The 16,665-nt window shown below is 43.0% G+C and overlaps 1 protein-coding gene across 1 annotated transcript in view; it reads left to right on the top strand.

Moving 5' to 3' along the window:
- tpcn2 (two pore segment channel 2) overlaps positions 1 to 13,042 on the top strand; it is a 37,025-nt gene extending 23,983 nt beyond the window's left edge. Inside the window, exons 18-25 of the mRNA XM_041988803.1 lie at positions 3,328 to 3,427; positions 4,929 to 5,000; positions 5,158 to 5,231; positions 8,688 to 8,793; positions 8,899 to 8,981; positions 9,055 to 9,136; positions 10,502 to 10,593; positions 10,686 to 13,042. Of these exons, the coding sequence (XP_041844737.1) occupies positions 3,328 to 3,427; positions 4,929 to 5,000; positions 5,158 to 5,231; positions 8,688 to 8,793; positions 8,899 to 8,981; positions 9,055 to 9,136; positions 10,502 to 10,593; positions 10,686 to 10,761 (685 nt within the window). The 3' untranslated portion in view covers positions 10,762 to 13,042. The remainder of the gene's footprint in view (positions 1 to 3,327; positions 3,428 to 4,928; positions 5,001 to 5,157; positions 5,232 to 8,687; positions 8,794 to 8,898; positions 8,982 to 9,054; positions 9,137 to 10,501; positions 10,594 to 10,685) is intronic.
- Positions 13,043 to 16,665: the final 3,623 nt, after the last annotated feature.

Genomic DNA, 16,665 nt, shown 5'->3' on the forward strand with positions numbered 1-16,665 from the left:
AAGTATTATTCAAGGCAAAAGATCCTTTGTGACCAGGAAACATTCAGAAACTGTTGGGAGGTGGCGTACAGTTGCAGGGAAACTTTTCTCGTTTACATGCTCGTACAACAAAAAGACGTTTTTCTGTTTCTCTGTGTGGAATTAAAAGAATCTATAAATCTGAAAAATTACACATAAATCAAATGTTTAAAATGGGGCCGGTTGTTCTAGATAAAAGCTATCCGGATTTGGGAATCCCATTTTTCGGGACGGCAGATCACGTAATCAGGCTTACTTTTACCCTGGTTGTTCAAAGCAAATTAGGACTGGATCACCTGATCCAAAATCCCGTTTTTCAGGATCACCAAATCCAGATTTCCAGCACGTAAATCAGTGTTTGCTGCCGGTCATGTGAAGAACAGCAGGTAGAAGAGACGGTCTGCATGCCTCGCAGGTGGAACCACCGGGACCATGTAACATAATAATAATAATAATAATAATAATAATAATGCATTTTATTTCTTGGCGCCTTTCAAACACCCAAGGTCACCGTACACAAAAGTAAAAATATATAAAAAGACAATAAAAACATAAATTACATAAGAGTTAAAAGAGATAACGGACATTGATATAAAAATTACACAAAACAGTCAGTATACATGGGTTATAGGGAGTATGTCAGTTTAAACAGGTGGGTTTTGAGTACAGATGTGAATGATGGAAGGGAGTTGATGTTCCTAATCTCGGATGGAAGTGAGTTCCAGAGCTGGGGAGCAGAGCGACTGAAGGCTCTGCTCCCCATGGTAGAGAGACGGGCAGAGGGAACAGTAAGGTGAATGGAGGAGGATGACCTGAGAGCACGGGAGGGAGTGGCAATATGGAGGAGATCAGACAGATAAGGAGGGGCCAGATGGTGAATACCTTTGAAAGTGAGGACCAGTAACTTATAATTAATTCTGTATTTTATTGGGAGCCAGTGAAGTTGTTGAAGGACAGGGGAAATATGTTGAAAGGAAGAGGTGCGAGTCAGGATACGAGCAGCAGAGTTCTGGAGAAGCTGCAGTTTTTGAAGTGATTTATTGGGAAGACCGAAGAGGAGTGAGTTACAGTAGTCGATGCGGGATGTGACAAGACTATGGATAAGGATTGCAGCAGCATGTGGAGTGAGTGAAGAGCGTAGACGATTGATATTACGAAGGTGGAAGTAGGCAGACCGAGTAATGCTATTGATGTGGGCTTGAAATGATAGGGTGCTGTCGAGAATGACGCCGAGACTCTTGACCTGAGGGGAGGGGGGAATGGTAGAACTGTCAATGTTGATGGAGAAACTGTGAGATTTGGTTAGAGTGGAGGGCGTTGAGTTTGAGAAAATTGGAGGAGAACCATGCTTTAATTTCCTGGAGGCAGTCGGAAAGAGAGGAAGGAGGAAGAGAGGAGTGTGGTTTGGAGGAGATGTAGAGCTGGGTGTCGTCTGCGTAGGAGTGGAAGTTGAATACTGAATAATACTGCATGTATTGTCCTGCATTACATTGCGACCAGGTGGACCGTCCCTCTCTGATGATGTTAGCGATGCACCTGAGCCCCGTTTGGAGGCCCAACCTCTGGCATTCTGTCAGATTGAGGGACGGACGGGGCGTGTAGAGCGATGCATTGTTAGAAATGAATTTTTTTTTTTTTTTTTTTAACCCTGTCCTGTCCAGCATCCTAACATACAGAACGTGGTCTGTGTGCCATATTTTGCTTGACAGATTTGCTCTACCAAGGGAGACATGTTATATACATGGCTGCCCTTGATATTTTTATTATTTTTATTGTAATCTTATTTTCTTTAGTCTTATATGTCAGTGCTGAACCTGACAGGGAGATAGAGGAAGAGAGAGAGAGAGAAAAAAAAAAAAAAGGGAGAAAAGGACAGGATTAAAATGTGGAAATAACAGTTGTCTATGCTGCCCAGAACATATCACAAAAAAAAAAACAACACTATAAACTACCACAGTACTACATGATACCGAAAGAAAGATAGAATGATGATAATATAAAAAATTACAATAGTCATCAAACGTACCTGCAGATGAACGTACCAACACACAAACATCAGCTACATCTAGTGAGAAGCGGATGGAGAGACGAGCACGTTTGTGAGCATGCACGTGTTAATATGCATGTGTGGCCATGCAACAGGGAGGAAATGTGTACCCGCAAGGGGGCCGCGATCACACCGCACCCCGAAGCATCAGCGGGGGACGGGGGGAGCCCGAGGCCCCAAAGGCCAAGCAGGTCCACAGAGCACCAAGCCTGGGACAGCCAAAGCAGACAAAGCAGCGGCCCACCCGGACCAGAGCAGAGGGGTCCCCAGACCGGAACCCCCGGCGCGACAGGGCAGGGGCACCAGAAATGAATTTTTTTGACAGGTTCTTTACTGATTACGCAGCGATGAATAACAAGAATTGAATATTTTATTTGTGTTTGTTATTGGATTTGTTTGGGGTTTATTTCATGGGGACATGATGTCTTGTTTCTATCTTGCCGAAAGGATTAACAGGAAGCTTATGCCTATTTTAACCACTTCATCCATATAACGGTTAAACAAGTAAGGTGCAAAATACAAATATAAGCATATGGATCGAATAAAAAGTTTAATTTGATCAGCTGTTAGGTTGTACCGCATGCTCTTCCTGTAATCCGCCTTGTAATCCTGTCCTCTGCTGGATCAGGATAATTCTGGTTTTTGGATCAAAGTTATCCGGATTCTACTCCAAAGTTTTGAACCTTAACTGAACGTTTTTCCAGATAACAACCAGGATTGGATTATGTGATCCAAGTAGGTTTCGGAACTTTCCGATTTCCGTTTTGAACAACCCATTTTCAAGATTTGATCCTATTCGATAACCGAAATCCGATCAGATCCCGTTTGAACAACCGGCTCCTGCGGATAAGATAAAAACGACTTAAATAGAGTTAAAAAAGAATCACTGTGCATGTCTGTAAAAGTAAAATCATGCTATGTGAAAACTATGTAAAAAGTTTTTAAAATGTTGTTTGAAAGGGTTAATATAAATAAATAATTTTAAATTTTTACAAAATAAATACACAAATAGTAAACAAATCAAATCAAAAGAATATTTGACGTTATTTTTCTTACATCAGCCAAACGATTATTTTGGACATATATATAGATTTATTTATTTATTTATATGCTGTTTGCTATTTTATTTTTTGTTTGTTAATTCGAGTCATTGTTTGCTGCTGCAACCTCAAATTTCCCAGTTTTGGGATCAATAAAAGTACCTTACCTGCCTACCTGCCATCTTCTTCATCTCTGTTGACGATGAGTGTGTTTCCCTGCAGGGACCCTTCCACTCAGAGCGGGATTTCTCTGTGGGAAATGATCCGTCTGGTCAACATGCTCATCGTCTTCCGCCTGCTTCGCATCATCCCTGACATCAAGGTACGCGAGACGTGTGGATCTCTGCAACACGTTCTGAAAAACCAGCTTGGATAAATGGTTTTAGACATACACATAAATAGATAAATGAATATGAATAAATCAAACTTATGTTACTCATGTCACAGAATCACAATTTTCCATGTTACAGCTGAGTTCTTTCCTTACTAGAAGGTTTGTTTCAGGATGACTAACTAGCTGCAGTGGTAGTTAACAGGAACTAACCAGATTGACTTACAGCACCGCAGCCCTGAAAACAAGATCACCTCCTAAAATGAAGCAAAGTTGTAGTAAATAATGAAGAAGTGAGCTAAGAAGAATGTATTCCTCTCCGGATCAGTGAGGTGTCTTTTCTTTTTCAAAATGAAATCAGTTTTTCTGAGAGTTTCTTTTTTTAAAATATCTTTTTATTTTATTTAGGTTTAAATACACAAATTCCACAATTACAAATGAAACAATTGTTCTTTTAGGAGAGGAAAAGTGAAATTAAAATCAGATTTTTTTCTTCTTTTCTGTCCCGTGACACGTTTTGCAGTTTGACAGCATAGAACACGGACAAAAATGTCAAAGAAAAAAGAAACAGAACAACATGAGCAGCAACCAAGCCTGAAGGAAAATAATCCCAACCTTTTCTTGTTCAAATGAAAACCATTATTCCCAGTGCTTTGCTACCTTTTCCTCTTCCTCAGCTTTTAAGTCTTTCTGTTGTTGGATGCCGTCTGCCACACCGCCGGCCGTTTTTAGGTTGGGTTTTCTCCCAGATATGACCCAAGACCAGGTCGGGGAATCCACGTGGCCACAGAGTCACAGGGCGTGTCTGATTCGGTTCTTTTAAGCAACGTCTCACCACCTTTGTGATTGTGTTGTAGTTTGGTGAGCTTCCCACGTATCAAAGCACGTCTCTTTCTTCACTCAGCTCTCGTTCCCACAAAGCTCCGACATACAGAGATGACTCACTGTAGGCCAATATCACTGTCTTATTATGGGATGTATTTTGTCTTCACTTGTCCTAATACGCTTCTCATAATAACATTTATAGATCTGAACAGGTCTTTCTTCTAACAGGTTTGTTAGATTATGTTTTCTTGTTATGGCTCCTACCTTTCCCTTCCCACTGTCTGAATCTGGTTCCTGTTGTCCTGCTTTAAATTCATCATCATGCGTTCTTTTCCCAATGTTAGCTGTTTTACGTCAGAGTACCATTTTCTAGGGTAAATTATGAATTTCGATGCACATCCTCTTTGACTGGGAAGTGGAAAAATGTGTATATCTTTCCATGGGGCAGAAAGGCCACTGAATGTGGCTGCAAAGCGTCGTGTGTGGAAATACGCAGCTATTCCTGGGAGTGCAGCGGCTCCTCGTTCATGTTTATTAAAGAGAACCTCAGACATGTTCGGTAACCTCCGCAAACCAAACGGTGGCAGAGGCACGTGTAGGCAGTCGTCTGTGGGCTAATCCTGGGAAAAGAGCTGGGAAAAGTCTCATACCTGTTTCTTTCCTGCAGCTCATGGCTTTGGTTGCAAGTACGCTGCTGGATCTGGTGAAAAACCTCCGAGCATTTGCAGGGATTCTGGTGGTGAGTGATTATTCATTCATTCATCCAACTGAAGTTTATCGCAGACAAGCTGCCGATGGGTGGCTCTTTGTATGGAGAAAAGCCCTCATCTGAATAATTTCATGCCTTCTTGGTTATTAGAAGGTGCTCTGACGTTGTCTCCTTGCTGTGTGTGCAGGTGGTGTACTACGTGTTTGCTGTGTTTGGGATCTGGCTGTTTGAGGGGGCTATTAAACCTCCTCCTGAGATGAGGTAAATAACAGTCCACGTAAAACCTCCTAACCCTAACTTCTGACATGTCACTTTATATACTACTACTAAGACAGCAGGAAGACCCAGGAATGACATTAAATAACCAAACGGAACTCAAAGTGTAGAATGTATAAATATGTGTGTGTGTGTGTGTGTGTGTGTATGTATATGTATATACACTACCGTTCAAAAGTTTGGGGTCACTTCCCCATTGAATCCCATGGCAAAGTGACCCCAAACTTTTGAACGGTAGTGTGTGTATATATATATATATATATATATATACTGTATATATATATATACGAGCTATATATATATATATATATATATATATATATATATACACACACATACGAGCTATATATATATATGAGCTGGGCGGCTGCCAGAGGCGGGGACCCTGGCGGTCTGATCCTGGGCTGTAAAAGCTAGCTCTGGGGACGTGGAATGTCACCTCTCTGGCGGGGAAGGAGCCTGAGCTGGTGTGCGAGGTTGAGCGGTTCCGGCTAGATATAGTTGGACTCACCTCGACGCATGGCTTGGGCTCTGGAACCACTGTCCTCGAGAGGGGCTGGACCCGTCCATCTGGAGTTGCTCCAGGTGAGGCGCCGAGCAGGTGTGGGCATGCTCATTGCCCACCAACTTGGTGCCTGTACTTTGGGGTTTACCCCGGTGGACGAAAGGGTAACCTCCCTCTGCCTTCGGGAGGGGGGACGGGTCCTGACTGTTGTTTGTGCTTATGCACCAAATAGCAGTTCAGTGTACCTCCTTCCAGGGACTCCCTCGTTCTGCTGGGGGACTTCAATGCTCACGTGGGCAATGACAGCGAGACCTTGAGGGGCGTGATTAGGAGGAACGGCCCCCCTAATCTGAATCCGAGTGGTGCTTTGTTGTTGGACTTCTGTGCTCGTCATGGACTGCCCATAGCGAACACCTTGTTCAGACATAAGAGTGTCCACATGTGCACTTGGCACCAGGACACTCTAGGCCGCAGTTCGATGATCGACTTTGTAGTCGTATCATCGGACTTGCGGCCGCATGTCCTGGACACTCAGGTGAAGAGAGGGGCGGAGCTGTCAACTGATCACCACCTGGTGGTGAGTTGGCTCAGATGGTGGGGGAGAATGCCGGTCAGGCCTGGTCGACCCAAGCGTGTTGTGAGGGTCTGCTGGGAATGTCTGGCAGAGTCCCCTGTCAGAAAAAGTTTCAACTCCCATCTCCGGCAGAGCTTCAACCATGTCCCAGGTGAGGCAGGGGACATTGAGTCCGAATGGGCTGTGTTCCGTGCTTCTATTGTCGAGGCGGCCAGCCGCAGCTGTGGCCATAAGTTCGTCGGTGCCTGTCGTAACCCCCGAACTTGTTGGTGAACACCGGCAGTAAGGGATGCTGTCCAGCTGAAGAAGGAGTCCTATCGGGCCTTTTTGACCTGTGGGACTCCAGAGGCAGCTGATGGGATCGGCGAGCTAAGTGGAGCACAGCTTTGGCGGTCGCTAAGGCAAAAACCTGGACATGGGTGGAGTTTGGAGAGGCCATGGAGAATGACTTCCGGACGGCTTCGAGGAGATTCTGGTCCACCATCCGGCGGGGGCTGGGGGGCTGCTGACCTCTACTCGGGACGTTGTGAGGCAGTCAATCCCGCCAACACGTCTTCTGATGAGGAAGCAGAGTTTGGGGTAGCTGGTGCTGGCTCTCCTATCTCTGGGGCTGAGGAGGTTAAAAAGCTCCTCGGTGGCAAGGCCCCGGGGGTGGATGAGGTCCGCCCAGAGTACCTTAAGGCTCTGGATGCTGTAGGGCTGTCTTGGTTGACACGCCTCTGCAGCATCGCATGGACATCGGGGACAGTTCCCCTGGACTGGCAGACTGGGGTGGTGGCCCCCCTCTTCAAAAAGGGGGACCGGAGGGTGTGCTCCAACTACAGGGGGATCACACTCCTCAGCCTCCCCGGTAAGGTCTATTCAGGGGTGTTTGAGAGGAGGGTCCGTCGGATAGTCGAACCTCGGATTGAGGAGGAGCAGTGTGGTTTTTGTCCCGGTCTAGGAACAGTGGACCAGCTCTACACCCTCTTCGGGGTCTTTGAGGGGGCATGGGAGTTTGCCCAACCAATCTACATGTGTTTTGTGGATTTGGAGAAGGCATTCGACCGTGTCCCCCGGGGACTTCTGTGGGGGTACTCCGGGAGTATGGAGTGCCGGACTCGCTTGTACGAGCTGTCCGCTCCCTGTATGACCGGTGTCAGAGCTTGGTCCGCATTGCCGGCAGTAAATCAGAATCATTTCTAGTGCGGGTTGGACTCCGTCAAGGCTGCCCTCTGTCACCGATTATGTTCATAACCTTTATGGACAGAATTTCTAGGTGCAGCCGAGGTGTTGAGGGGATCCGGTTTGGTGGCCTCAGGATTGGGTCTCTGCTCTTTGCGGATGACGTGGTTCTGTTGGCTTCATCAGGCCGTGATCTTCAGCTCTCACTGGAGCAATTCACAGCCGAGTGTGAAGCGGCTGGGATGAGAATCAGCACCTCCAAATCCAAGACCATGGTCCTCAGCCGGAAAAGGGTGGAGTGCTCTCTCCGGGTCTGCAATAGGGTCCTGCCCCAAGTCTGGGTTTCCCTGCTAAGGCAGCTGCCCCTGCGACCCGACTCTGGATAAGCAGAAGTAAATGGATGGATGGATGGATGTGTATATATATATATATATATATATATATATATATATATATGTATATATATATAATCATAATAATCACAACAATACTCAGCTTATTTATCCACATTTCCTTAAACAGCAACACGTTAACGGACGCGTATGGAAATAATAATCATAAAAATAACAGTTACATAAAATATCTACAGTAATAATGACATCAATAACAATATGGTAACAATAATAATGCGTACAGTGTTTATATAATATATAATCCTTTTTTAAACTATTAAAACTATAAAACTATTTCTAATATTCAAATAATAATATAAATAATAATACTGTAAATAAATAATAAATAAAAGCTCCAACAGTCTTGGGAATATATCAGTAGCATGCACAGCTCTAGCATCAGCACATCATATAATAAAAATATGTTTACAAAAAATATTCTGTTAGTAAAAATAGAGCAGAAATTATTTCCTTATAGAAACTAATAGCAAATAATTATAGTATTATCATGTTGACATTATAAAATACAGAGGACTCACTGCAGCACTAGTACGTACTTCTGTACTCTCTGAGGAGCTTTTCCTTATGTGGAGTTGAATATGTGGATATCTGAACATTGCTTGTGTTTCTCCTGCTCGCTGTAAACCTTATCTGTACTGTGTGATGATAAACCAAGTCCTGAAGTTTTTCATGTAGAAACACAGTTTGTATGTTCAGGATACCCAACTTTATGTATAAAACACTGTTTAGTCATATTACCATTTTAGTGTGTTTTCCTGATTGTTGCTTGTATGTGTGTGTCCCAGTGTGCTCTCTAATACCTCCATGGAGAACGTGACCTCTAACTTCACCATGCAGTGTGGCACGTACGAGCAGCTGGGCTACTGGCCCAACAACTTCGATGACTTCGCTGTAAGAAAGAAGCACCGGATCTTCGTTGTTCATGTTTCCCTGTAGGCGGTGAACGGTGGTTGCAGATGAGTAATCAGAGTATTTTTCCACCTTCTCTGTGTCCAGGCAGCCATTATTTTACTGTATGATGTTATGATAGTCAACAACTGGCAGGCCTTCATGGAAGCATACAGCAGATACACCACAGAGTAAGAATACACTTCTCACGCTCCACAGATGATGTTGTTGATGATGATGATGATGATCATTTATATCTCACAGGTGGTCCAAAGTATACTTCGTATGTTGGTGGCTCACCTCCTCTGTGATGTGGGTCAACTTGTTTGTGGCGCTCATCTTGGAGGTCAGTTCACCAAAACAACACAAACACAACATGAACTCTGATTTAAACTCGTGTCAGAGGGGAAATCAGTCATAATGAACTTGTTCGGGGACTTATACTCACCTTCCACGTCATCAGCTTCATCTGTTCAACTTCCTGTTAACACAGATATCCAACCAGCCAATCACACGGCAGCACGTAGCCATGGAGACGTGGTGAAGACGACTCGCTGAAGTTCAAACTGAGCATCAGAATGAGGAAGAAAGAGAGAGAGAGACTTTGAACATGGCATGGTTGTTGGTCTGAGTATTTACTGGGATTTTCCCCCACAACCATCTCCAGGGTTTCCAGAGATGGTCTGAAGAAGAGAAAATATCCAGAGCAGCAGTTGTCTGGACCAGGATGCAGCAGAAGACACACCGGGTGCCTCCTGCCAGCTAAGAACAGGAAACTGAGGCTACAATTCACACACACTCACCAACACTGGACAATAGAAGATGGAGAAACGTTGCTGGTCTGATGAGTCTCCATTTCAGCTCCACATTCAGATGCTCGGCTCAGAATCTGCTGGAAACATCATGAAAACATGGATCCATCCTGCCTTGGATCAACGCTTCAGGCTGCCGCTGGTGTGATGGTGGGGGGAGATTTTCTTGGTCCACTTTGGGCCCCTTAGTACCAACGTGGCCTGGTTTAACCAGCACAGCCTACCTGAGTATTGTTGCTGACCATGTCCATCCCTTTATGACCACAGTGGAGCATCTTCTGATGCTACTTCCAGCAGGATAATGCACCATGTTACAAAGCTCAGATCATCTCCACCTGCTTTCTAGAACATGACGATGAGTTCACTGGACTCCAACGGCCTCCACAGCCACCAGATCTCAGTCCAGTAGAGCAGCTTTGGGATGTGGTGGAACGGGAGATTCTCATCATGGATGCAGCCGACAAACCTGCAGCAACTGTGTGATGCTGTCATGTCAATATGGAGAAAACCTCTGAGGAAGGTTTCCACCACCTGCTTCATCTATCACACCAGGATTAAAAAGGTCCGACCCGGTTCTAGAAGGTGGACCTGATGAAGAGGACGACCCGGTACTAGAAGGTGGAAGAGGACAAGTTCTTGTTGTATTCTTGTCAAGTAGTTTTATCGTCAGTCAGAAGGGAAATGTTGGACGATGCAATGAGGAGGGTGTGACACTGAAAATGAGCGACATTTGACAACAACTAAAGTAGAAAAACAGGATGAAGTCACACACAGCTGAGAGCTTCAGTACCATGTTTCAGTCTGTTTGATGAGACGGAAACAGAAATGTTAAAGTTTGTGTCTTCAGGAATAAACTAAACCTTAAACGAGTCACAACATAAATTCTTGTTTTCTTTCAGAACTTCATCTACAAGTGGGACCGCAGTCACGGCTGCTCTGTTGTAGATGTGGAGAGGATCAGATATGAAACATCCGTCCAGCTCATGTTCAAGTAAAGCAAAACTGACTTTTATAACAGAAAAATCTGTGAAACCATCACTAACTACATGTTCATGTTTCTCATCTGCTGGCCTTCCTTTGCAGAGAGCAGATCCAGGAGCCAACAGAAGAGGATCTGCTCTGTCAGCTGCACCAACACCCACACTTAGACCTTCCCTGACCATCAGCTGCATGCTGCAGCCACAGCCATGCTGAAGAGACGCAGCAGCACAGCCACAGACGTCATCTCTAGCAGTCTGTTAACAAGTTTGAGTTAACTTTATTATCATAAAATGTTTTTACTCTCACAGAAACAAGTCAGAGGCACTTTTTAATGTAATTCCTGGTCATGTTTGAGAGGAAAACGTCAGCCAAAGACTTCCAGTCCCTCTGTCCAACTCTGATGATGATGGAATGTTTTGAACATGTTACTATATTACATAGAATTATTACATATTTCGTGTAACATTGCTAACCAACACAATCAAAAAAATCATTCATTCTCTCAGAAAGTCTGCCCTTTTTAATGTTTTAATGGATGCTGGAACTCGGCCTGTTCACATTGCTGTGTTGTCTGAAGAGACAGGTTTAAACCTGAGGTCCTGCAGTTGGGGGATCTGCCTGGACTAAAACCTGTAAGTTAGCTCTGCTTCACTTTGCAGAGATGATGTTCACATATTGATCTGTGATCTGTTGGAAGTTTACAGCTGCTGAGAGATATTCATCTTCATCCTGAAAGTGGAAACATGGAGTCAAAATGGCATTTAAAGGGTTAAAATAATTTAAATACTTACATTTTTGGGGCTTTTAATTAGAACTGAGGTTGACTGGAAGATTTGAACCAAAAAAAGAGAGAAAAATATAAGTCTATAATTTTTTATAGCAGTTTTTTGAGGAGGGCTTTTTTGACCCCTAAGGATCTGAACAGGTGGGAAATTAAAGCGACCCACAAGGTTTAAGCTACAATACATAAATGACGATACAACCTCATGGACAAATGAGGAATTACAGTCACTTTTATTAAAAGATTACAGGTAATATCTTCCATTATTTTCACATTTACCAAATTCCTCTTGCAGGCCAGATTGGACCCTCTGGGGGGCAGGTTTTGGCCTCTATGTTTGACACCTCTGCTCCAGATGAATGATTATAAATGTCTTCCTACAACAGTTTTTTCTACATTGTTGTAACTTTACTGATGCCCATTCTGTCGTAAATCATCTCGACTGTCACCCCCCCCCCTTTCCCCAATTTTTGACCATAGTAGACCAGGTCCTACTTGAAAACTAAATTACCTAGATCCTTTAAATCTGGACTAAATTATTGTACACAGCATATAGATTCAATATAAATCACACAGTTTGTGATTTCTGAAATCCGTATTCTGTTTGTGAAAATGTAAACAAGGCTCATTTTGTGACATCTAGACCAGTGATCCCCAACCCTGGTCCTCAAGGCCCACTATCCTGCAGGTCTTAGATGTTGCCCTGCTGCAACACACTATTCACATTAAATGAATCTCTGACAAGTTCTGCACAAATCTGTTAATGAGCGATTCGAGTCAGGTGTGTTGAAGCAGGGAAACAATGAAAGTCTGCAGGACATGGGACCTTGAGGACCGGTTGTGGGTTTCCCTGCTCTAGACCACATTATGGTCCTGTTAAAAAAAACAACAATAATTAGACACTACAAATAGAATAAAGTTGTCAGAAATCAGAAACTGTGTTTTAAAGAATCTACATGTTGTGTAGAATATTTCAGTCCAGACTGGAAAAGTCTTACGTTTTGTAGTTTTTCAGCAGAACCTGGTCTACTGTGGTCAAGGTCTAAAAAAAAGCAGTGGAATGGCCCTTTATGCATTTCACAAACCGGAAGCTAACTTCCTCGTCAAAGAGGAGAACGTTTTTTGGGGGAGTTTTTATTTATTTCAATCCAAGCTACAAGGAAGAAAAAAAATCTGCCCCACACAAGGAAATTAAAGTTAATAAGGAAGTGCATTGTTGACTCCATCACGGGGGGGTAATCTTTTCAGATTACATGTTTTTTCCATGTCGTATGTTTTACGGGGCAAGGCCCAAACTATTCTGGCTTTGCACTGATGAGAAAAACTTTTTCTTTTGACAGAAAAAAATGTGAAAACAGAACAAAATCATCCAGTGAACGTTAACATACCTGAGATGCGAGACTGGGTTACGGGGCTTTAATCTGGGAATATATTCTGAGGCCACATGCTGGATTTTCATGATATCCGTCAGAAATCGTTTGTCAGGTTTGAGGGGGAAAAAGGGAAAAAGTTCACTTTTCCTGACATCTTCACTTTAAATGAGAAGCAGAAACTGTGTGCTTTAGTATTTATTTAAATGTCTCATATTTGTGAGGTCACAAAGGGAAAGATGTCAGACTCACCCGTCTGAGCACACATTCACTAAAAAGTGGATCAAGCAAGTGAGAAAGGTGACAGAATTTTCTCATTTCCAGGCCTCATCCACAGGCTATGAGGACACACGGGACTGCTAGAAAACCTTTAGAAAGGGAATTTTGCATAATATGGGACCTTTAAAAAAAGTTTAAATTAATTTTATTTGTTTGTTTTTTTGTTTTTTTTTTTATAACTAAACAAAATTGTAACTTTTTGAAATAAATATTTTACCAAAAAAGAAAAATTGGTTTTACTGATTTCAATTTACTGTAAATTTGCAGGTCACAAATACACTCTCAGATCCATAATCTGTCAACATGCTATTCACTGTAGTTCAGGAAAACTGAAGCTTTATCAGTTTTATCAATGCCAAAAAAACTAAAGCAAAAGAAGGAAAGGAGAGCTGGAAAACTAAAGCAGAGGAAGGAAACGAGAGCTGGAAAACTAAAGCAGAGGAAGGAAAGGAGAGCTGGAAAACTAAAGCAGAGGAAGGAAAGGAGAGCTGGAAAACTGGAGTAGAGGAAGGAAAGGAGAGCTGGAAAACTGGAGAGGAAGGAAAGGAGAGCTGGAAAACTGGAGCAGAGGAAAGAAAGGAGAGCTGGAAAAACTGGAGTAGAGGAAGGAAAGGAGAGCTGGAAAACTGGAGTAGAGGAAGGAAAGGAGAGCTGGATAACCTGGAGTAGAGGAAGGAAAGGAGAGCTGGAAAACTGGAGTAGAGGAAGGAAAGGAGAGCGGGAAAACTGGAGTAGAGGAATGAAAGGAGAGCTGGAAAACTGGAGTAGAGGAAGGAAAGGAGAGCTGGAAAACTGGAGTAGAGGAAGGAAAGGAGAGCTGGAAAACTGGAGCAGAGGAATGAAAGGAGAGCTGGAAAACTGGAGCAGAGGAAGGAAAGGAGAGCTGGAAAACTGGAGTAGAGGAAGGAAAGGAGAGCGGGAAAACTGGAGTAGAGGAAGGAAAGGAGAGCTGGAAAACTGGAGTAGAGGAAGGAAAGGAGAGTGGGAAAACTGGAGTAGAGGAAGGAAAGGAGAGCTGGAAAACTGGAGTAGAGGAAGGAAAGGAGAGCTGGAAAACTGGAGTAGAGGAAGGAAAGGAGAGCGGGAAAACTGGAGTAGAGGAAGGAAAGGAGAGCTGGAAAACGAGTAGAGGAAGGAAAGGAGAGCTGGAAAACTGGAGTAGAGGAAGGAAAGGAGAGCGGGAAAACTGGAGTAGAGGAAGGAAAGGAGAGCTGGAAAACTGGAGTAGAGGAAGGAAAGGAGAGCGGGAAAACTGGAGTAGAGGAAGGAAAGGAGAGCTGGAAAACTGGAGTAGAGGAAGGAAAGGAGAGCTGGATAAACTGGAGTAGAGGAATGAAAGGAGAGCTGGAAAACTGGAGCAGAGGAAGGAAAGGAGAGCGGGAAAACTGGAGTAGAGGAAGGAAAGGAGAGCTGGAAAACTGGAGCAGAGGAAGGAAAGGAGAGCTGGAAAACTGGAGCAGAGGAATGAAAGGAGAGCTGGAAAACTGGAGTAGAGGAAGGAAAGGAGAGCTGGAAAACTGGAGCAGAGGAAGGAAAGGAGAGCGGGAAAACTGGAGTAGAGGAAGGAAAGGAGAGCTGGAAAACTGGAGTAGAGGAAGGAAAGGAGAGCTGGAAAACTGGAGTAGAGGAAGGAAAGGAGAGCTGGAAAACTGGAGTAGAGGAAGGAAAGGAGAGCGGGAAAACTGGAGTAGAGGAAGGAAAGGAGAGCTGGAAAACTGGAGTAGAGGAAGGAAAGGAGAGCGGGAAAACTGGAGTAGAGGAAGGAAAGGAGAGCTGGAAAACGAGTAGAGGAAGGAAAGGAGAGCTGGAAAACTGGAGTAGAGGAAGGAAAGGAGAGCTGGAAAACTGGAGAGGAAGGAAAGGAGAGCTGGAAAACTGGAGTAGAGGGATGAAAGGAGAGCTGGATAACTGGAGTAGAGGAAGGAAAGGAGAGCTGGAAAACTACGGTAGATGCAGACAGCACTCACACAGAGCTTGAATGATTTCCTACATGAAACAGGGCAGAAATATTCATATACCTACATATTTCTGAGCCAGTCAGTCTCCGACTTTAGGAGTGGGTTTTAAAAAATTTGGGGGTTTTATGAACTATTTTTGCTTTTCAGTTAAGCCTCCAGCTTCAACAGATGAGACTCTTTTTTCTTCCTAGGATTTAGAAATCTTTTTCAGCCTTCTTTTAAACATTAGTTTAATTAACACCACAGCGTAGTTAACATCTTACATCTTACAATAAGATTCTGGTTTGAATATCATATCTCATTTCACAATGTTGCTTGATATACTGTCCTCCCATTTACCCATTTTTGTAAATATTTCTGATGTTAATTAATCTAGTACTTTAATGATTTTCCATGCTTCCCCAAGATATCGTTTCCTCACAGTAAAGTCAAACCAGATTAAATTTGCATTATGTTAAAAGTGTGTGTGAAAAAGAGTAGATGTGGATTTTTAATTGCTGTTTCAACATTGTTTATGTGTGCATTTTATTATGGAAAGCACTTTGTGCTACTTGTGTATGAAAAAAGTGCTTTATGAATAAAATTTGATTTGATTTGTAGACCGAGCATCTATAGGTGCTGCCGACCAAGAGTTAGGAAAGCAACCCCATACCTGAAAGACTATGCTGTGGCAGGGGCAGTCTACCCCTACACTGAGGAGGAGATTTCATTATTTTTGTATATCGCTGTGTATGTGTTTTTATATTATTTTGAATACAACCCACTTACTCTTGAATAGTTTACGTAATTAAAAAGATAATTTTATCCTCCTATTATTGGCAATAATGAGAAGTATAGTCAGGCAGTGGACAGCCAACGAGGCCCTCACATTGGACGGGATCCCGATTCAGACGTTCTCACTCGACTGAATGGACATTATCAGTGGTTATCACTTCATTCATATGGGGCAGCAGGACATTATCGTTTTTCCATATCAATGATCAGCAGCACTGATCCAGGAAGAATCCCAATCCTGTCCGACTGGATACCAGTCCATCAACAGACTTCAAATCCTCAGCATCACATCACAGGAATTTTCAGAAAATACTAGCTAAATAAATGTATGCCTTTTAAACTGGGACTATGATCAAACCGCAGAGTAGATAGCTTTTAAAGTGAAGATGGATCTTATCATAAATCTGGCGGATAATCTGAAGGCAGATTGTTTCTGATACATGTCTTCAGTGGAAAGATATTTTGGGAAAAGACAAAACTTAGGAGATAAAATCCTGTAGATAAGTGGGCCACATCAGCTAAACTGATTTATTGGTATTTATTGCAGGATGACATAAAGAAACTTCATGTTTTACCATCACACATCATCACAGAGCAAAACTAATGAATCTTTTTCATTTTATTTCCTTATCATGAAATTTTAATAATTTTTGGCCACAATAATTGATTTTGCTTCTTAAGTTTCTTTATCCAGATTGTTCTCTACTCTGAGTTGAACACAGAAAGACATTTTCCAACACTTATCATTAACCATGAGTTTTACACATCCTTTAAAACGATCATTTCTGTCTTTTTTCTAATCGTTTTGGATATTGACAGGAAAACATTTTCTATGAGGTCATACTACAGAAACGTAAACGTGAAATGTATAACGTTGTAACAGGGGGGTCAAACTCAAATACACAGCGAGCCAAAATGAA

The sequence above is a fragment of the Melanotaenia boesemani genome, chromosome 1 (assembly GCF_017639745.1).
Source record: "Melanotaenia boesemani isolate fMelBoe1 chromosome 1, fMelBoe1.pri, whole genome shotgun sequence".
Classification (NCBI taxonomy): Eukaryota; Metazoa; Chordata; class Actinopteri; order Atheriniformes; family Melanotaeniidae; genus Melanotaenia; species Melanotaenia boesemani.